At 40.6% G+C, this 22787-nt stretch overlaps 1 protein-coding gene across 3 annotated transcripts in view; it reads right to left on the bottom strand.

The window, feature by feature from the left end:
* Positions 1-903: 903 nt before the first annotated feature.
* The window catches only part of NELL1 (neural EGFL like 1), an 821103-nt gene continuing 799219 nt past the window's right edge, over positions 904-22787 (bottom strand). For all 3 annotated transcript variants that reach the window (XM_003781182.2, XM_003781183.2, XM_003781184.2), the window contains 4 exons: positions 14443-14636; positions 6087-6263; positions 3495-3719; positions 904-1608 (listed from right to left, as the gene is read on the bottom strand). In XM_003781182.2, coding sequence (XP_003781230.1) covers positions 1558-1608; positions 3495-3719; positions 6087-6263; positions 14443-14636 — 647 coding nt within the window. In that variant the 3' untranslated portion in view covers positions 904-1557. The remainder of the gene's footprint in view (positions 1609-3494; positions 3720-6086; positions 6264-14442; positions 14637-22787) is intronic.

Below are 22787 nucleotides of genomic sequence, written 5' to 3'. Positions count from 1 at the left end.
AAAATAATTTTCAAATTCTCTACTCCAAGAGTTCACTTGAGAAATTAACTACTTCAAATTTACCACTTATATCACTTTGTCAAGGATAGCATTTAAACTGCTGTTAACATAATTTAGCACATGAACTTGATTTCATGTAGTGAACTCTGTCCACACAGAAGTTATTGAATATTATCATCTCCATTGGATAAAACCAGTGGGTAACAAAGATGTGAACTTATAATTTTGAATTAATAATTCTATTAACATTTGAGATTTAAATATTTTTATTATGAGTGACTTAATAAATGAGGTTTTTTTAGGTGTTGGGGAGTGAATGAAAAGCCATCAACCAACTTGATTCAGAATAATGTTGAATTCTGTAGCTCACAAACCACTAAAGGCAATTTACCTAAAACTACAACCCGAGCTTGAATTCTCAGCTCAGATAAAATGCCATTTGCACATTTTATTCCTTCTGTATAACTTATTAAGTGCCAACTTTTAAAAATGTGGAAGTAGCTCAGGTGGAACAATCCCTTTTCTAAAATAACTACTGAGCATACAAATAGGTTTTGTTAAAGGTGTCTCTTTCCTCTAGATCAGAGGCAACATGGCTTAGCAGAAAATAGCACTAAAGAGGAATTGGGAGACTTGGTTACCAGTCCCAATATACTACAAATTAAGTAGCTCTGAGCAAGATGGGTGATCAGAACTCCTTAATTCACACTTCTGTAATGTACAGATAATACTATTCACTGGCACTGTGATGATACCATGTATATATAACTGTGAAAGTGTTTTGTAGGTTATTCAATACTACATAAAACTAATGCAAGGAGAATTTTGTTTTTAAAGCTAAAAAGAAAGTCATAGGCATTGCTGTATTTAAATTGTGGGTTAAGAATTTATTTTCTTTTTTGTAAGAGGAAAGAAGAATCCTTTCTAAATGAATTACTCAATTCTGTCTGTGACCTTTCCCTTCCTAAGTGCCTTCAGTTGCTTCAGTCAAATGAGAGGGTATCTAAGTGTGTTCAACAGTTTGAAATATAAGTTTGATGCACTTGAACTCCATATATTTTAATCAATACATTTCATAGGGACCTCAATACTAAGTATGCAGTGGATGGGACAGAATCACAACAGGCAACTTTATTTTTAGAATTTGATCCAAAAATCGAGAAAAAAAATAAACCAAAGGAGCCAGTCTCTATGATGTTAGTATACAAAATAAACCAAACAATACATCAACATTTACCATGAGATCATTGAAATGTATTTGCAAATGATCTGAGAAGAGAAACATGATTTACAACACGGGAACATCTTTTAACAACCATAGACTTAAATGTACTGTACTGTAGGTTACCTAGACTAGGTTAGCAAGAATGAGCAGAGTGGTAGGTCCAAAAGGCAACCCCCAAACACCTTCTTCAGATGGAGACTTTGGTAATTGTCTGTGGTCAAAAAAAATAAATAAATAAACCAAAAATAATAAAACCACCCACTCCTATTCTTCATCATGTTGGATGGTCATTTTGTCCATTTTTCTCCCCCGATGAGTCCATTTTAAATTCTTCAATTATTTTGAAGACACTCCAAATCCACAGAACAGCAGACTCTCCCATTCTGTTCATCAAAGACACAAGTGTTAGCCAACCAAGACACAGAACGTACATCCATTAGCCTGCCATTTTATAGTCAAAATGTCCTCCGCCATTTTGAAACAAACTCTAAGAATGCGACAGCAAAAAAATAACTAGAAAAAATTAGAAGAATACTAGAGAAATAAAAGTAGGAAAGGACAGACTGATAGAGCCTTTAGCATCCTTGAGGCTGGAATTCTGTGAGTTGTTTCTTGCTCTGTCTGGGTTGAATCCATGCTTGGAACATATCCCTGGGATTTCCAAGGTTTCATATAACCTATTTGCTGGATGTAAGCCAAATGAGATTCTTTTTTTTTGTTTTTTTTTTTTGAGACAGAGCCTCAAGCTATCCCCCTGGGTAGAGTGCTGTGGCATCACAGCTCACAGTAATCTCCAACTCCTGGGCTCAAGCGACTTTCCTGCCTCAGTCTCCCAAGTAGCTGGGACCACAGGCGCCCGCCACAATGCCTGGCTATTTTTTGGTTGCAGCCATCATTGTTGTTTTGGCGGGCCTGGGCTGGATTCAAACCCGCCACCTTAGGTGTATGTGGCTGGCGCCTTAGCCACTTGAGCCATAGGCGCCGAGCCGCCAAATGAGATTCTTTCCAAAACTAAATCCCTGAAAGATTACAATTTGCCATTTAAACAACTAATCAAACATCCTCGGAAACCCTGACGGTAAAACCAAGATGGGTTCTAGCAATGTTTGCACATTAAGTAGGAATAAATATAAAGTCTCTCATGGTGACTATGAAAGGCATAGTGTACATTTAGATGTATACATTTGTAGAATTTTACTAGAAATCCATTTTTTATATTAATGTAAATGTGTCTTTATAATTCTCCTTAATGAATCTCAGACATGATATCAAAGAAATAAGTAACTCAGATCTCCACATCTCCTGGTTATTTCGTTTTCTGGGGCTGAACAATCAGATGCTACCTTGGCTGGATAAAGTCTGATATTATCCTTTTTCTAATGGGGGCTGCATCTTAAAATGGTACCTTCCAGGAAAAAGAGAAAGAAATCCACATTTACAAAAGCATAAAGAGGCAAGCTGGGAAACTTCCAGTGATGCCTGAAGCTGAGCCAGGGTTTAATGGGACCAAGTAGACTCATAGCTTTAATGTGTTTAATCATGGGAATCTTAAACAGATGTTTTGGCAGGAATTTGATGCTGACTAACCATTGCTCCACATAGGCTCTAGTCACAGCTCTTCATGGCTTTTGAAGGGAGGGAGGGGTCAGTTTTTAATCTTAAAGACATAGGAGGATGTCTCATGAGAACTTCTCCAAAAAGACGAGAAAATAATCACAATTAATCAAATTCTGTACCAAGAGCTGCAGGTCACCACTTTGGGCACTCTGAGAATTAAAGAAAGCAAACAACTTCATAGAGCACTTTCTTTTGCAAAAACTGATCAATTTCATAAAAGAACTTAGCAAAATTTTTAAGACAGAAGAAGGCAGTTCCCCTGCCTGTCTGCTTTCCGGCGTCCTTCCTTCTTTCCTCCTGCCTCCTTCTCCCCCTCCCGCCTTCCTTCCCCATCATTCTTTCTTATTTTTTTAATATGCTGCTCAAAATAGCTTCAATCAGACATAATTAGGGCTAGTGTTATTGTCACGGTTCTGTAGTTTAAAGTCAAGAGAGATTATCTTATTTCATGTTCGTTTGGAATTAGCCTTTATACAAAGTACCCAACTATGACCCATTCAGACAGATTTACCTCCTGTGAGAAGTGAATGCCTGGCTCTTTTTCCACCCTGCCCCATAATTCCTGTGCATTCAGAAACACCAGGAGTGGACTTCCTACAAGTGTTCTCTGGCAATTGTTCATGGCCTCAGCATCCCCAGGACATCCAATTACCTTGCATTTACAGGTCGTGCAGGGAGATCCAGCCATCGTCCACACGGAGCCGCTAAGCCTCGAAACACCATAGCTGTCCAGGCAAGTCTTGCTGATGTCATAGGTGATGTTATCAGCCAGGCAGGGGTCACTGACACAGTGGGGACAGCACTCCCCTTCTGAGATGGCTGTGTACTCACAGCTCAAGTGGGGGCAAGTGAGTGGCCAGCAATCTACTTCTCCTTCCTGTGGAGAAAAGGCCAAAAATGCCTCATCATTGTTCCTATGAACAATTTTTTTTTTTTTTGAGTCTTACTCTGTCACCCTGGGTAGAGTACCATGGCATCATCACAGCTCACAGCAACCTCAAGCTCCTGGGCTCAAGAGATTCTCTTTTACTTTAGCCTCCTGAGTAGCTGGGACGACAGGCACCTGTGACAATACCCAGCTAGTTTTTCCCAAAGTCATTGAGATAGAAAGACCCCACAGTAATTCTCATTATACGCTTCCAAATACTGTTAGTTAACACCATCATGGGCTTGATGCGCTGGCTCGCTGAAGACCTGTGACAGGCATCACCTTCAGAATGCTTGTGCTGGTCCTCTATGCCTCCACACAAGCACTTGGCTCTGCTTGGTGTGCGCCAAGTACAGCCTGTAATCACTTTTGTCATGAGACTTAGGGTCATATCATAATTAACAGCATCATTCTGCTTTAAGTTTTGAGCTTCGGGCTTGTTTCTTTCTCTCCCTAATGCTTAACACAGTTTGGGTCAATAAAGGCTAATTAAATGAATAAATACAATGGTAACATACTGGCTACTATGTAAAAATAAATCCATTTATCTTAAGGTCAATAGCAGAACCTGAGGCATTATAATATTTCAATGAAATTTAAACACGAGGTGGGTGATACTGAAAAACCATTTCAAAACTGGAACAGGTGGCGAATGAACTTTCTATATCACAGTTCAAGTGGAGCCTCTATGGATCTGGCATCTGCAGCTCCATGAAGCTGCCCACGATAGCATTGTTTCCCTATGCCGCCTTTTTCCCCATCATGACACTCAAAATAATTCATGGTAACCGCTGTTTAATCATTCAGCTTCACGAGACTATAAACTTTTTGCAAGGAAATCTGTCTACCTTACTCACCATTGCATCCAGAATCTGGCAAATGCAAACTCTTGCTAAATACTCCTTGAATATGACTCACTTTATTCTCGAGTAATTTTTAAGTAATGTGTTCAAAACCTTCATTTTTTCCTGGAAAATATTCACTATAGGGGCCAGGGATAGAACAGTATATGCTTTTGAAAGTCTATGAACCTTTCATGCATAAATATTCATATCAATTTTTCTAACTGCCTGATTATTGGCTTCTTGAGAAAGGAATGCAATTTTCCAGATTGACACGGAAACTATTTCTATAGTTGTGTTGCAATTTTTTTGTTTGTTTCGTTGGGGATAAGAGTTTGAAAAAAAATGGCTACATTCTTAATTTATCTAAGTTATACTTCTCAGTAGTAGGAGTGATTAAGAAAGATGTAATCTGTTAAGATTATCTGCACATCCACCTGGAGATTTTAGAAAACCTAATGGAAATTTAGAGCACAATGTCTATGAATTACTGCCTTTACCTACTACCCATCGACTGAATCATTCATTTAAGCAAATGTTAAACTATGGACACTCAGCTAATAGCTCCCATGAGATGTCAACTCAGGTAGAATGCACCACAGTTGTCACCAGACAAATGGAACATCGCATCACTATGACTAAGTATCTTAAAAGTCTTCCCATCCTTAGAAACCTTTGTAATATAATTAGAAACAGAAATAACCAACTCTAGATATTAAGCTTTTTCTCTAGATTTTCTCAAATATGATTATCCCATTCGCATCCCTACATTCCTATCTATAAGAATCTCCATTTTTTCCTGTATGACCATTTAACATCTGGAAGGATTTTTCAAAGTGGAAAATATTCACAATAATACCTACCAGGTACTAAGTTCCTTCCATAGGCCAAGAATTGCATTTCCCCTTCACATACATGTATATTCTGTAATGTTAATGACAGCCCTACAAATAAGTATGTGTGCAAGGGAGAAAAATCACTGAGACGCTAGGACTTGCCCAAGGTAATCACAGAAAGCCCGCCGGTGGGAAGTCTAGGATTGGATTCTACGTGCCTATGATTAAAACTATGATATTTCCACTATATTTTGTTACCTCCCAGTCTGAAATCTTTAAGGGTTATATAAGAAGAAATCAAAATTTTGCCCTATAAGGACTATAAGTCGTCAAAATTTTGAAATTTTTCTATCTTGCAGGGATTTTTCTTGGTCTGGATTTCCTAAAAAGTAACAGCTGTCAACAATCATCACTTGGGCTAAATATGTCCCATAAATATGTTCTTTCTGCCTTGCACAGTGTTTTAAATACAGTCTGAATGTTTTTAGCCAGAGCATATGCTCCTTCATAGCCACAGGCCCCTCAGCTCCTTGCATAACATTCTGAACAGCTGGGAACTAAAGCCCACCAGCAGCGGAGTGTGTAACACCCCCCCCCCCAAGTAAAGGGACAGCACCTTCGAAAGAAAGCCAACATACCAGACACCGACACTGCTGGCAGCCGTGGGTCCAGTTGTCTCCACTTCTGTAGAGCTTGTGTCCATTTTGATCTAAACACTGACTTGTGACTCTAGTGTCACACTCTGGGCAACAGAAAAGGTCAGCACTTGGATTCTGGCAATCACAAGCTGTCCGTCGGCAGAATATCTTCCCGTCCTGTTTGGAAGTAAGGTTAGGGAGGTTTCATCATTAGGGAAAATGATAGATAGCCACCCTGTGAAAACCAAACCTAAAAAATAGCTAGAGGAAAATTTCTTAAAGGCTTCGCTGTCCCCTGGCCACCTCCCGTTTTATTCCAAACAAGCACGCTTGGGCACTCACACACACTCTCTCTTTCCCGGAGCTTGCCTGAAGTGCTGCCCAAGTAAAAATAAAGACACGTCTAAGTTTAACAAATTCTATTTTTTATAAATGTGTTCTTAAAAATCATACTTCTAAATAAGAATCATAACTAAACTAAGCAGCTAAAAATGCAGGAATATGCCATCAAGAACTCATTGGAGTGGAGAATCACATGACTGCATCTTTCTACTTTATAATGACCCCACCTAACATGCTCAGATGCATTCATCTAATTTATCCCTGTCCTGACTCTGGAAGAAAGTCTGACTATACCCTTGTTCAGGAGCATTAACTGAAGTGGCCTATGCAGGATAAATGAGTTCTTCAAGATCACACGGGTGCGGTTCTCTAAGCAGCACCACCATGTCTTATGGTTTTGAAGCAATTTTTCTTCTCTAACACAGCCTTTAAGTTGTTTATTAAAGGCAGTTGCAACCAGGTGCCACCTTCTACCTTGACGTAGCTCCCCAAATTGTAGGCGCAGTACAATTTCTGGAACATTGGCCCTGAGGACGCATAGTTAAGAATTGAAGGTCAACGATACTTGAGTGGTAGACGTTTTGTGGCATGTTTTATTTATATGTGTCCTGTTGCTCATGATAACTTTCTGCCTCAGACAGTGATGAAGCTGAAAATGTAAGGCACGAGGCAAGATCTGTCATCACTATGTACGGTTATAACTGCTTTGCCCAATAATTACAGAGAGTACAAGAATCTCGGGGCTGGAAAGTACTTTAAACGATCTATAACCAAAACTTCTACACTATACTTGAATCCTACAACCTTGTTCAAAAAAGTCATCAAGCCTATGCCTGAAGCTCTCTAGTCTTGAACTTAGCATTATAGAAAGTATTCAACGTGTGCATCTCTGTGCATGTCTTAAGGTTAAAAATTTCACTACTTGTGACCTCTGAGCTAAGACTCATACCTTGGTAATCAAGGAACTCCCAACACTTTCAGTCTCGTTTCACCTCTTCAGTTCTTCGAAGATAGCTCTTACATGTTCATTGAGTGGGCGCACCTCTGTGTTAAGCATCTCTAATTTTTCAACCAGCCACCCCTACACATTTTAATTTTTTCACTGTCATTGTTGCCTTCTCCTTCAACAATCTGGAGTATCCACTATCATCATCATCATCTGTTGTAAACTGAACCCTTGTCTTGTAACACACATTGTGTAAAGTCCTTTGCATGCGTTATCTCCTTTAATCCTGAGAATTTGTACAATAGAAATTTATGCCTCCATTTCTCAAACGAGGGAGCTGACGGAGAAATACACATACTTCTTCAGTAACGGTCTTTTCAAGAAGACCACAGAGTGAATTGAGTCTCATGGTCGCCTTGTTTTAAGGGCTGTGCTTTATTTCATGCAGAATTATTTCACTGAAGTCATGTGCCCTGTAACAGATTCCCCTCGACAACACATTACACGTGTGATGGTGGTCCCATGAGATCATAACGGACCTGAAAACTTCCTATTGCTTGGAGACACTATAGCCATGGTATGGGGCAAGGCATTACTTTCATGTTTGCAACAATGCTGGGGTAAACAAACCTTCCATGCTGCTAGTGGTATAAATGTATAACACATCCAATGATGCACAGCACACGTTATAATACTTGATAGTCACAATCAATGACTGTTACTGGTTTATGTATTTAGTATACTATATTTTTAATCCTTATTTTAAAGTATATTTCTTCTGCTTAAATAAAAAAGTTAACTGAAAAACAGGCTCAGGCAGGTCAGGCAGAAGAAGGCACTGTTATCGTACGAGATGACAGATTCATGCATGTTATTGCCCCAAAGACCCTTCAATGGCCCAAGATGTGGAGGTAGAAGATGGTGATAGTGATAATCCTGAGCCTGTGTAGGCCTCAGCTCACATATGTGGGTCTATATCTTTGTTTTTAACAAAAAAAATGTTAATGGGTAGAAAATAAAAAATAAGGCCAGGTATAGTGGCTCATGCCTGTAATCTCAGCACTCTGAGGCTAAGGTGAAAGGATGGCTTGAAGTCAGGAGTTCTAGATCAGCCAGAGCAAAGCAAGACCTGTCTCTATTAAAAATAGAAAAATTAGCCAGTCATGGTGGCATGCATCTGTAATCCTAGCTGCTTAGGAGGGGGAGGCAGGAGAATTGCTTAAGGCCAGGAGTTCGAGGTTCCTGTGAGCTAAGCTGAGGCCATGGCATTCTAGTCCAGGTGACAGAGTGAGCTTCTGTCTTAAAACATTTTAAAAAATTATAAAAATTATAAATATAGAAAAAAGCTTAAAGAAAAATATTTGTGTACTTCTATATAATGTATTTGTATTTTAAGCTGTTTTATTACAATAAAAGTGAAAAGTTTAAAAAGCAAAAATTTGAGTAAAAAAGTTACCATATGCTATGGTAAATGGATTATTAAAGAAAGAATCTTTCAAAATAAATTGAGTGTAGCCTAAGTGTAGACTATTTATAAAGTCTACAGTAGTGTCCAGTAATGTCCTAGGCTTTTGCTTTCACTCACCACTCACTCACTGATTCCAGAACAACTTCCCGGCCCGCGAGATCTGTTCCTGGTTTAAGTGTCTATGTGCTCACCATGTGCAAATAACAAGAGGCCGTGCCATAGGCTATCGCCTGTGTGTGCACTAGGCTGTACCATCTAGGTTTGTGTAACTTTCTGCTGTTTGCCTAACAATGAAATCGCTGAACGCTCATTTCTCCGAGCGGATCCCTGCCATTAAGGAATGCATGATTATATTTACTTTCTTTCTCTGGTTGTAGCACAGAGCTGACTTAGTTTGAGCTTGATGAAAACTAAAATCTTATTATGCCCTATCCTGTTTTGCACAGTTGGTTGTGCAGGGGCGGCAAGTCTACTCGCAAAACTGGACGTTCGTTTCTTTTGCATTTCACCTTGTTGGCTCCATTTCATCTCTCCTGCCTGTCACCATGTTTCCTAACTGCTGTTCCTGTCACCCACCATCCACCACCTTCTTTCATAGTGACATCTGCAAACCTGATGAACCTGTCCTCAGGGACTTCATCTACTTCATCCAGAACAACAGGAAATCACCGGACAGGGCTTGCGGAGATGTTTATTGTCAGCTAAAGAGAAAACCTTTAAAAGCTTGCTTGACATTCTTTATACAGAATGGAAAGGAGACAGGCAGGCTTTGTCTGCAACAGTGAGCTGAAAACTGCATTGTGTGCGTGGGCTCTATTACTATAAAAATGATAAGAAATCATAGTTTTCCAAAGATATCAAGGGATGAAAAGTTATATACACATGCTTGTGTGTACAGGTGCATGTGTATAGAGAGATCAAGAGACTCTACAGTTAAGCAGGTTAATTAAGTCAGAAAATTTAGCAAGTCTGAACAAAGAGGCATCTAAATCTTAGAGTTATCTTCTAATAATAGGCCTTTGACTTACAGATCACACACCATTATTTAGCCCATTAATATATTTTGCTTGTGTATCCATGGCCCTGGAGATTTATTTGAACCAAAAGAAGCTAAAAAAAGGAATGATAGGTACCAGATGAAACCACCTGATCAGCTCAGCTTCCAATGGCACAATATTAGTCTCCTCACGCACAGAAGGGCAGGGCCTCAGGAGCCAACACGGCTATGTCTGTGGCCAGTATCAAACAGAGAGCTGAATTATTTTAGAAGGGTTCATTATACAACTGGCAATGAGACTCATTCAGAATGTCAGCCTCTTCCCACGTGCTGAGTAAAAGAATGAATAAGAATAAATGGATAGCCTCCAGGGTTAGTGCAAAATAAAGCAATTTCACATCTCATCAATTATGCGAAAATGCCAAATAAGGCCCTCTTAGTGTTCTAACATGTTTCAGAACAATCGCCATGTTCACTTTGGCTTTGAATTACGGGGTAACTGTCAAGAAAATCATTTTTAATAATGGAAATGTCATAGGCAGCTCCACTAATTCAGTGAGAATGTCCTCTAGAAATTCTGCTGACAGAGCACAATCCCACTAGAACTCAAATTTGGGGAGAGATTGCAGCCCATTAATAATGAGCAATCCAAAAAATAAAAAAATAAAAAAATAAAAAAATAATGAGCAATCCTTCCTATTGTAGATTTGGGGGCCATTCCGAGAGCTTGACCATTACCCCAACTAGGGCGGCTCAAGCAATCCACACTCAAATGGCAAAGCTGTGTTAGTATTTCCCCACCCTTCTGCCACTATTGCTATGCAGTTTTATAGTAAAGTTCAACTATAATTAGTTGTAAGTGTTATATTATTTAAATTGCTTTTGAATTTTAAAAAGCAATGACATAATACTTTTCTTATCAAGTAAAAATGAATTTACTCTTTTTTAAGTTACAGATTGATATAAAGGAACAAATGTTTAGGTTACATTGTTTTCATTTCCAAGTTAAAGTTTGAATTTACTCTTATGATGCTATAACAAGTCATAGATTTTAATTGCAAACTACACATTCTTGGAGCAATGGTTCTCAAAATATAGTCTATCCAGGGGTATCCAAACTGTGGCAGGGGTGGGGGTACGTGATGATTGTTGAAGACTCTTTTTTGCTTACCTGAGATGTTGGATATCATAAAAAGTATGCATTGACTTTTTTTTTTTTTTTTTTTTGGCTAATCAGCTTTAGTTTTGGTGTTCGTGTATTTACTTTATGGCCTAAGCCAATGAGTCTTTCCCAATGTGCAGCAGAAAAAAAAATATCAGATACCCCTTCTTTAAAGCATTGACATGGACATGTACATATCTTTATTATATTATACTTTATACTATATACTTTAAAGTATGTATTATACTTTATTTTATTTTATACCTTTTTTAAAGGTATTTTCAGTTAGGGGCTGGTTGACTCCACAGTTGTGGAATCCACAGCCACAGTGTGCCAACTATACATCCTTTTTCTGTGCTCCCACAGTGAATTGTTCATGGCGCTACTACAGAATGACAGGTGGTTTATTATTTTTGTATCCATCTCCCTTTTCATCTCCAAAAGAAACATAATACTAAAGTGCTGTATTCCTAGAAGCTGAGAAACCTAAGCCTCTCCACCTTCTTATGCAGCACAGGTACAGAGCTTTTGGTAAATGCATAAATAGAAGAGCCACAGATGGGTATCTATGAAACGAAGCTGGGCTGTACCCAAGATTTAGGGATCCAGCCCAGAGAGAGAATCATTTTTCTTTGGGGTTTCTGTGGTCTGGAGAAATACAGACTCCACACAGTTCAGCAATCTTTCTGCCTAATCAACTAGGTGGTCAAAGGGTATACAAAGACATTGTCACTGCCAGCGAAGGATGTAGAATCTAAACAAAAGCCCCAATCCATTTGTGCAGGCCTAGCTTTACTGTTGAACTCCATTCATTGGTGGACATACTTCAAGGCCTTTTTCAATTATGGTGAAGCACTAGCAGCTAACCTGGTGGACTGACCCTTGTGGGAGAAAGCGGCCTTCTAAGAGAACTTTGAGTCTGCTTCTTTCAATAGGGAGCCTTGACCCTTTGTTGGTTTGTGTGATTCTGCTAATGTGTCATTTGATTTTATCTCCATTTGAAACAAGAAGGATATGGTTGAAAAGACAGTCCATTATACCTCAACCTTGATTTTATTTCTTAGCCTCCACAGTGACGGCATTATAACCCTACATTTGGATGTTTAAGCACTGGAGATGCTTCTGATCAAAATGGAATTGAACACTTGCAAATATGCAAAGTGTGGAAACAGACAAGAATGACCAAAAGTAGTTCATTTTATGAGGATGACCTACAGAATTTGATTTAGGAATCTTAATTCAGCTCTAAAAGCCAGGGTCTCTGTCACCTCTACAACCTCTGTGAATTCCTGCTGCAACCCATTAAAGCATGATATTAATGGATACTGAGTATAATTGGAAAACAATCAAACAAAAAGATTTATAGAAAGAAATTTGCCTAGTACTTTATTTAGAAAGGTTAGGGTTGGTGGTGGAGGTATATTATGTTAACAAAATATAGGTTACAAGAATTGTTCATCTCTTGTGGCGATGACAGTCAAATTCTTTTAAGACATTGGAGACATTTTAGGAGTTGAAATCAAGTAAATCAATTTAGCCTTCTTGGACATTTAACACAGTTCATGAAAGATGCTCTGGAAATTTTTTAATGACAAGTAATTTCCCTGCTTTATAATGGGCTTAAACATAACAAAACTGAAAAAGGAACTTTTGGTCTCATACCAGTCAAGCCTTAACTTAAGTCCTTGCCTATTCCAGGACTGTGGACCTGGAAAGTACAGAAAGGATTTGAGGATCTGTTGTGATCATCCTCAAAAATCTGGAAAAACAATATTTCCTTGAAAAGAGTAGCAAATATTTCATCCCCACTGTGCGGGCGGAAAAGATGACCAAATTGCCAACCTTTTTCATAAGCCCTTTTCAACTATTCTAACCCATAAGGAGCTTTTACTTCCCTTAAAAAAAAAAATTCCCTTTGGGCAGCGCCTGTGGCTCAAAAGGAGCAGGGCGCTGGCCCCATATGTTGGAGGTGGCGGGTTCAAACCCAGCCCCAGCCAAAAAAAAAAAAAATTCCCTTTGAATTAGCACCACATGGTTAAATATTACACTTAATAACTTCCAAACTTCTGAGGGATTGTCTCACCCATCACTTAGATAGTACTGAGTTGAGAGTTTGAGCTCAATCAAGTTGATTGATAGATTCCCTAATTGGTTTTAAATGTATCAATAGCTATCATCTGTAAAGTGTAACAGGACATCTGGCCAGAGGGGAAAACTGTATAATTTGGGGCAAGCAAGTGAACTTCAAGAACCAGCTCAGACATTTATATCTTTAATATTTAGGACAGGTTACTTGATCCCTTTGAAACTCAGTTTCATCATCTTTCAAAGTGGTATTGTAAGAATTAAACATGATGCTTTAAAAAAAAATCTGAGGATGGTTAAAACATAGCAGGTAGATAATAAATAGGAAAGATGAACCTGGCTTTGGGTGTGGAGAACTAGGTTATGTGTAAGGAAGAAAAGGTGTAATGGCTCTCAGTATTTGATAGCACAGATTTCCTAAATGGGTGCCCAGCTCGGCTGAGGTGGGGCCAACTTGAAGTCAGCTGGCTGAATTCCCTTAGACTCATTTCAGCTCTGTTTTTAGGAAGAACACTGGACATTTATCAGGAGACCTGATTCTCTAAGAAGATACTAAGTAAGTAATTTCTCATGGTTCCCATGCTCATAAAGTTCAACATTAAATTGTCCCATTCTAACAGACACAGGAATACCGGGAAAGAGCTACAGTACAGCAATAACAAAGGAAAATAAATAGGCAAGATCAACAAAAGAGAAAATAAACCACAAAGAAATCAAACACTTTAATAGGCCTATTTTGCAAAGCATAAAGCAAAAGCCGATGAGGATAGAATTTTATTTTTGTAAGCATTAAACTCACTTGCAAACAACAGTAATGTAAGGAATAGCCCAGCACTAAGAATGACAAAGAAAACTACTAAGAGGCCTTATACCACTATTATCATCTGTTAAAAAGGAAAGTCCACCTGTCTCTGTCACTGGAAGCAAGTCTGTGAGCTTTACTTCTGTGGATGATGTCATTACAAAAGTGAGAAAGTTCAGGCAAATGCTCATTTTAGGGAGACAGAAGGTTTAATTAGGAAGTTTGTCTAAGGGTGGGAAAAGCTTATTACAGCCCTGACCAATAACCTCAAAGCATTGTAAACTCCCAGGGGGAGGACTGTCATTGGCTTCTCTGCACCCCTTCTCTGCAGTCTCTTCAGCCCTCACGTTTCACTAAGAGGTTGATCAGCTCAGAGCAGGCTAGCCTGCCCCACCATCATGATTAGCTACAGGGTAGATCAGCACGGGAGAAGGCTTTGCAGGAGCAGACGGAGACCCATGAGTCAATAGCCAGAGAGAACGAGGTGAGAGGCAGAGAAGTGAGGGAGGGAGACAAAGAATAGTCTGAATTTCTGCTGCATCCCATCACCTCACCTTGCATGAGCAGACGGAACACCGGTCTTCTTTCAAGGTCCACACCTGGCCATTGCGCTTCAGTCCTCCCTCATGGGGGCAGTCGCCAGAGCAGGAGGGCCCAGAGGGACAGAGGCAGTCGAAGCCCCCAGCCAGGTTGACGCAGGCAGAATCATTCCAACAGGTATGAGTTCTTAAGGCACATTCGTCAATATCTGCGGTAAAGAAAGCAGAGAATCTTAGAATTTAGGAACTTAGAAAACAACACTCATTTAAAATAGCACCAGTAAATATTGTTGAGCATTTTCCTTGTGCCAGGTACGGTGCCCGACTGTTCATACGTGCTGCCTCTTTAACTCTGCAAGGTAGCTCGAGGGAGAAGGGAGATCTGTTCTTATTCTGCAAAGAACGGAGCTGAGTTTTATAGAGTTAAATAACATGCCCACTGTCATACAACTAGTGACTGGTCTGAGACCCAAACCTATAGCCGTAGGCTGCCTGACTCCAATTACTGAGATATCTAGTAGCATTCAGAAACAGGTTTCACAATATTCTTAAGAACTATTCCATTCATAGGCCATAAACACTGTGAAATCATTAGCAGTATACACGCTCCCCTGTGGAAATCTGGGTCTTTTAGAAAAGATATGAATGTATTAGCCACTGAATAGGAACAAGTGAGCAATTCTAACAACCTGAGACAATTAGATTGCCCCTAAATCCTGGGACTAAGGTTGAAACAAGGCCTAAATCCTGGGACTAAGGTTGAAACAAGGGAGAACAATTCTTTTTTTTTTTTTTTTTGCCCAGAGCTGGGTTTGAACCTGCCACCTCCGGTATATGGGGTGGCACCTTCCTCCTTTGAGCCATAGGCGCCACCTCAGGGGAGAGCAATTCTTTTTTTTTTTTTTTTTTTTTTTGAGAGAGAGCCTCAAGCTGTCCCCCTGGGTAGAGTGCCATGGCATTACAGCTCACAGCAACCTCCAACTCCTGGGCTCAAGCGAGTCTCCTGCCTCTGCCTCCCAAGTAGCGCGGACCACAGGCGCCCGCCACAACGCCCGGCTATTTTTTGGTTGCAGCCGTCGTTGTTTTTGGCGGGTCCGGGCTGGGGATTCGAACCCGCCACCTTAGGTGTATGTGGCTGGCGCCTTAGCCGGTTGAGCTATAGGCGCCGAGCCAGGGGAGAGCAATTCTTAATGGGTGTCTTGTCTAATTAAGATCTTATCACCCTAATGACCAGCAGCTCTTTTGTTCACACACACATACACACACACATTAAAAAAAAGATCTGAGTTACAGTAGGAGACAGTATGGATGCCCATGAAAGACAGAAGTATATTGTGATGTTTATTGTTGGTAGCCAAGAATGGAAGGAAAGCATAAACCCAGGCAGCCCATTCTAACATGTAAAGCTTCAGTGACCTTAACAACATCAAAGACACCTGTCTAGCCACAGTTTAAGCCTTTTCCCAAAAGGCAATCCATTCCCTCACCAGGTAGCCACTTCCATCTTCAAATAATTCTTTTAAAAATGTCTTCTTTAAATTGAGACTGGTAGAAGTACTAATACTCATTGGTGCTAGTTCTGACGCCACTCAAGAAATGGTGGCTGGAATACAAGGTCCTTCTTATTTATGATAATCTTTAAACTATTTGAAGACACTTGTCATTTGTCTAGCATAGTCGTCTACTCCTCCGATTAATGTACTGCCATGCCCTGCAAATGTCCTTCAGATAGATGAAAACACTGATGGAAATAAAATTTTACCAAAAGTCACTATGCCCACGGTTTTTACAGACAGCAGTGATACAAAGTTGAACACTTAAGATAATATATCTACAGCTAATTCCTTCTAAGATATACTTTTTCTCTTTGTTCCCCTAATTGCAGCCTCAGTCAAAACATTTAATTAGTAAACAATTATCCCTCCTTTGAACAGTATGCAAATGATCACCAATTATGATGCTTCTATTCCAAGTCAACTGCAGTGAGGCCTTACTATATTTTCTCACTCTCAACTGTCACTCCCCTGTCACTGTCGGTGCATTTGGCCATATGGCGGTTCTTTCTAGAAGCCTGTCTTCATCTCTCCAATCTTTTTCCCTACTATAATTCTTTCTAAGTAAGAATAGCATTGAATGTGGGAATCAGGTGAACCTGCATTTGAAACCCAACTCTTTCATTTAATTGAGTGCTTACCAGGTACCTGTCACTGTACACATCACAACTGTATGCCCCTGGACACATCATTTTGCCTTTTCTAGCTCTCATTGATCTTCTCTATAAACTATGTTCACCTACTCTATGATCATTTGCAAAATGAATTCCCAGAATATCATATAAGCCACTATCTAACTTCAGTCGTTATCACCTGCCCTATTCTTTTTTCATTCAAAAGCAATGCATACAAAATTTCAAATAAGATGAATAAGTCAAACAGATCTACTGCATACATCACGATGACAATAGTTAATAACAAGGTATTTTGTTCTTGAAAATAGCTAAGAAATAGATTTTTGTATTTTTTGCAATAAAAAATGATAAATGTACAAGGTAATGTGTTTGGTAAAGGGTTTGATTTGGCCAACTCAGTGGCACACCTATCTGCCAGTAACAGTGCTGTTCAGCTGTCTCTGGGGCCTTTGGGATGCCAGTCAGGTGGGCTGGTGACAGCACTTGCTGCCTTTAAGCACAGAGCTCTCCATGCCCCTTCTAGGACTTGCCAGTGTGAAGTGGAAGCTCCTTGTTGCACCAGCTGCTTAGCGGGTATTGGGTATTACTGCTGTTTGGCTGCCTGATCCAGTGTTCTGATATCAGTTGCACAGACCCCAGGGGTGGGGCTCTCCATTTCTAGTCCAGAGCCTGCTGACAAGAATTGGCTACTTGTTATTCTGTCAACCACTAAGTAGATTGTTAGGACCCTTTGGATGCCTAATCTGAGGGGCTGATGTCAATTTCAGAGGTCCCAGGATGTGGAACTCACTCTGCCCCTTCCAGGACCTGCAGAGCAAAGTAGCTGCTTGCTACACAGCTAGCTGCCCAGCAGGGATTTCCAGCCATTTGGATACTAAATCAGGCAGGCAGAAATCAGTCTGAAGGGCTTCAGGGTGTGACATTCACCATGCCCCTTTCAAGGCCTGTCAGAGCGATGCAGCAGCAGACTGTTACACTGACCCACTGGGCAGGGTTACGAGGCCTTTTGGGACTTAAACTGGCAGGCTGGAATCAGACCCAGAGGCCCAGGATGTGAGCTCACCATTTCCCTTCACCATTGACTGTTTAAATGAGCTGCTGTTTTTCCTATGGCCCTTCCTACACATAGTCTCCCAAAGCTCCCTTTCAGGGGTGCATGACATGGGGTTCCCTGAGGACTAGGTGGGGCTGGGGGCAGGACTTCCAGGTGAAGTTTCTAGGCCAGAAGCAGCTTGTGGACAGCAAGCGAAGCGGAACTGTCCCAGCCAAAGTGTCAGCCCCCTGCCAGCCACGGATCCAAACAGCCACAGCTTTCTCCTGCATTTGGAGGGGGGGAATCTACAGCTTGCAGTGTGCCCCACAGGTGTCAATAGATCCCGCTTAGCAGGAGGCAGACTGGGGCAGAGGCCCCGCCTCACCCATGTTAGGGTAGTTGAGGCAGTTTCCTCCTGCAGCAGGGATGGGATGCTCTGAGTCCGCTGGGCCACACAGTGCAGAGGCCCTGCTGAGTTCCCGTCAGATGTGATGGGAGGCAGGGCCCCTCTCCCTTCACTGTTCTTGCCTCCTGCCCGCTGCACAAGCATTCATTCCCATCCATTCCTCATGCCAGTGAGAGAGAAACAGGTCTCTGCGACACTTGCCTCCAGGGTCACATAGGGGCTGGATAGGGTCTAAAGTCCCTTGCCTGTCTGGGGGTGGTGAGGCAGCCCGTCCAGGCTGTCAGAGCCAGGCTAGTGTTCCCGACTTGCTGATGCAAAGGAAAGCACAGGGGGCAGGCTGTGCAGTAAGCAAAGAAAAGCAGGTATGAGCTGTGGCCACAAGCCAGTTGGAGCCAAAATTCCTCACTATTCTGCCAGGTAGGAGGGGACCCAGAAGAAAATACGGCAGATCTCTGATCTCTCACGGCACTCTCCTGGGGTGAGAGCACTTGTGATTCACTGTTCCCGGAGAGCCCCTGGGTGGGAGAAGGGCATCCCGTTCGTTACCCTTCTGTTCACCTCCGATCTCCTCCAATCTGGTCCCCTCTGGAACTGTCCTCTTCCCTCTCCCCTCCTCTTTCTTTACTTTATGATCGTAGTTTGTCTCACTGGGATTCCTGAATGCCTTGATTTCTTTTATCCCCCAATTACAACTGCTCCAAATTCACTTCCGTCCAGTGTTCCTCCTTCTGGCTGAGGAGAGCAGCCTCTAGTCAGCCATCTTGCCCCCATCTATCAGAGCACAGCTTTTCGTATTTTCTTTCTATCTCTACTTTTTTTTTAGTCTGCATGGATTATAATGGGGGGGGTAAATTAATAACAGAAGAAACCCCCCTTTACTGTGCGACCTTGACTCATGCAGCCCTCAAACTCCAGATTCAAGCATCATCCTTCCTTCTTTGGCCAGACAGTGGCCATTGGCTTTTTGCTGTCTCTCCGGTACCCTGTATACACGAGTCTGTCCTCGCATCCATCTCTCCGGAGCTACACGTGCAAGTCTCCTTCCACAGATAGTGAGCCAAGCCAGGGCAGGCTCACTTTCCTTTCACCAATTCAGAAACCTGATCACAAAGATGAACACATCTAGGATGCACAATAAAAACCAGGGTGCAAAACCAGACTTGTCTTTCACTTCTCCAGAAGGAAGGAATTTCACAGTTGAATATAGGACCCCATCGCCTACAGAGTTCCATGTAATTGCTTTACTTAGGACACAGAAATCTAATTCTGCTTCCATGCAATTTAACAGATTTATGGAAAGCCAGATGTTAGCAATTATGGAAACTGACATTATTCATATTCTTGGTAATACAGACCTGTTTGCTCTGCACAAAGCCAACTTAATCTATTATACATATCCCAAGGCATCTGAAGGGAAGAGACACCCTATTTACATACTGCAACTGTTCTCTGCTGAGCAAACACAAAGATATTCACCCATGAGACTCACCCAAATCATCACATAGTCCTCCCAGTGACAAGCAGGCAATGAAACAGAAATCAGGCAAAGTATATCTTGCTCAAATCTGGAATCATTAGAATGTACTTTTTTATTGTAAATAATGGCTCTCTGTTATTTCCTTGTTTTTCTCCTTATAAATTCATTATTGAAATGCTCCATGCTCAAATGAGAGTTTTTTTTTTTTTAATAAAATTTCACGGCTAAGCTTGCATTAGGACTAATTTTCTTGCATTGACATTTTCATAATTTCCAAAAGCTGTTATTATTGTACTCAATTTTGCTTAAAGAACAAAATCCAGTTGTGCCTACTCAATCTGCTTTATTCTTTACCTTGAGGTTCTTAGTTTTCCTGGGCAAGTAAGAAAATATCATTCAGAGACATTTATATCAGTAGCAATCAAACCAATCCCAACTTAGCCCCAAACAATTTGCTGACCCTTCAAGAAAAATGGCTCTGCAGACGTTTTGATAGCATAACAACTGTCATGATACCTGCCTCAGGAGCTGAAATTTCTACAGGTTGATTTCAGAGAGGAAAGGACACGGTTTTATTCCTAAGCATTTGGTAGCAGTTAGGTCAAAGGACTGAACTTTTACATTAGCCCATACTCTTTTTTTCTTGAATAACTTTCACAGCACATCTTGTCTTACTTTCAAATTCAAAACAGGTGATCTATCAGAAAACAAATGCAAACCTGGGGTTCAAACATCCAGCTGTGTGTGGATTCTGACTTGGAAGTCATTACCAGACACCACTGGCTCAGAAATTAGAATGGAGCTTGGGAGTTTATTAATGATAGACAAGATAGAGCACAGCTGCCTCTCCCATGGCTAAAGTACTATTGCTTCTGTTTCAGTGACAGGAAGAAAATAACAGGGAACAATATACACACTGCACATCAGCAAAGTAAGTAAAAGAAATCTGAGGTGTGCTGTGACTTCCAAAGGCAAGGGCTAATGAAAATTCAAGCTGTCCAGTAAGTTTTAAGACCAAAATAAAAAGTGAGAGACACACTCTGTCACGTGCTGGTCACATCACACTCAGATATAGTATTAAGAGTGAGGTTGACATAATTGGGACATTTCAAAAGAGATCCCTCAGGACAGTAAGGGGCCTACATTCATCTCACTTTAATAAAACACAAGATGTTTAGCTTCCAAGAGCAAAGGATAAAAGGAGAGATAAGTGAGCTCTCTTCATCTATTTGAAATGCTGCTATGCATGTCTTAGGAAGAGTTTTTTGAGGTGCCCCCGTCCCACAGTGTAAACTTTTCCATCTCTGTTCCAGCCCCTAACCTTTCCTGAGTCAGGGAGAAACCCTTTTCTATAACATCCCCGTTACTGCTAGTGCACTCTTTGTTACTCTGCAAAGAGTCTTCCCCTTTCCTTTTGATAAGACTTGATTTTAACAAAGGAAAAAGGAAATGCGTTGGGCTCACTATTTCCTAGATCCAGATTTTATGTTCTGGCATCTACAACTAGCAGTCACCTCCATTGACTCATCTTCAGTTTCCTCTGAATGTGTGCAAGCGTCCAGAGGACTATTTTTTCAAAGCTTAAATCCTGAAGTTTTTCATGACCAGTAGTTTGAGAAATTATCACTCTTGCTTAACAAGTATTGCAACAGGTATCGTTATTGATTATCTCAGTCTAAGAGCTCTCTCCTCAGCCCTTCTGGATGCAGTGATGACCTGTTCAGCTTCTTTCTTCTTCACCATCTCATCACTAATAATCATCAAATAATCAACTAATACTCCCATGTACCTATTAAGCCTCTCCTGGAGGTGTCCAACCTGCTACCCATGGGCCACATGAAGATTGTGTGAAGACATTTTTGCTTATATATGGTGTTGGATACTGTGTTTCCCTGAAAATAAGACACTGTCTTACATTTATTTTTTTCTCAAGAAGACACACTAGGGCTTATTTTCAGGGGGTGTCTTCCTGTCTGTGCCAAAATGCATCACTAGGTCTTATTATCGGGGTAGGGCTTATATTTAACAAATGCATAGAAATCCTGCTAGGGCTTATTTTGGGGGTAGGTCTTATTTTCGGTGAAACATGGTATCACAAAAAATATGCACAGACCTTTTTTGTTTGTTTGTTTGTTTTGTTTTTGCTCATCAGATTTCCTTAATATTTGTGTACTTAATGTGCGGCCCAAGACAACCTTTCTCATATGCAGCAGAATAAGACCGGACACCCCTACGAGTATGCCCAGATACATTGCCAAAGTTTGAAAATACAATGGACAAATCAGCAGATATGTTCCTATATGTATAGACCTCCCCATTAATCTTGTTAATATTCCCTAAGATTCTACCTCTGGTCCTTATCTCCTTTTCTCCTCACTGGAAGCCATATAGTGTACCAATTAAAATCGTAAGCTTTGGAATCCAGCAGCTGAGAATACCAGTTCATGTGATCTGTTGTTTCAGGTCTGAGGAATTTCTGAGATAGGTGACTTTGGTGCTAAAAATAAGAAAGTTCCAGGCCTGTGAAGACATGGGAGTTAACTATCTCTCAATCCCACCCCTGCAGTATACCAATAGTTATGACTCTAGAGAATTTACCTGACATCTCTGAATCTCCATTGCCTCATTGAAAAATGTGTGGATGAAAATATATCCCATGGGATGATGTGGTTGAACACCTAATAAAATGCTTGTCATTTAAGTAATTGCTCAAAAGTGATCAGTCACTGATGTTCCTGTTCCCGTTGTTTCTGAAATTTTTCTCTGATCTTGTGAATCCATTTTCCCATCCCTTTAGGATATACTCAGATCTGTACCCCCAGCCCTGATCTTTTTTGATGCGGCCAGGCTGCACCTTCATCTATTGGGTGAGAATTTCCACTTGCATTCCAAATTCTCACAACAATTCACATAATTTTGATCAGTACAATGGTCCATAAAACCCAGAAATGTTAGCACTCCAAACTCTCCCTGAGCTCTAACCAGTAAACCTATGGTTAATGTTAAGTAAATAATGTTGAACAAAACATAATTTTCTGATACTTCATGAATCTGCTTCGGTCACCAATTGCATTTTATTTTTTCCAAAGTACCAACTGAGCTGTTCTACCACACATGGAGAAAAACAATGCCTTCTAAATTAATCAGGTGGGTTTACTTTCTACAAATCATACTTCTTTAACTAGTGATTAAATCAGTTTAAAATGGATACACTTGTGACCAGTGGATAGAATAAAATCAAAATCTATAAATATTG

Source organism: Otolemur garnettii, unplaced genomic scaffold, assembly GCF_000181295.1.
Source record: "Otolemur garnettii isolate 467f Iridium unplaced genomic scaffold, OtoGar3 scaffold00001, whole genome shotgun sequence".
Taxonomy (NCBI): domain Eukaryota; kingdom Metazoa; phylum Chordata; class Mammalia; order Primates; family Galagidae; genus Otolemur; species Otolemur garnettii.
The sequence above is the reverse complement of the archived record's forward strand: the minus strand, read 5'-3'. Positions and strand labels throughout refer to the sequence as shown.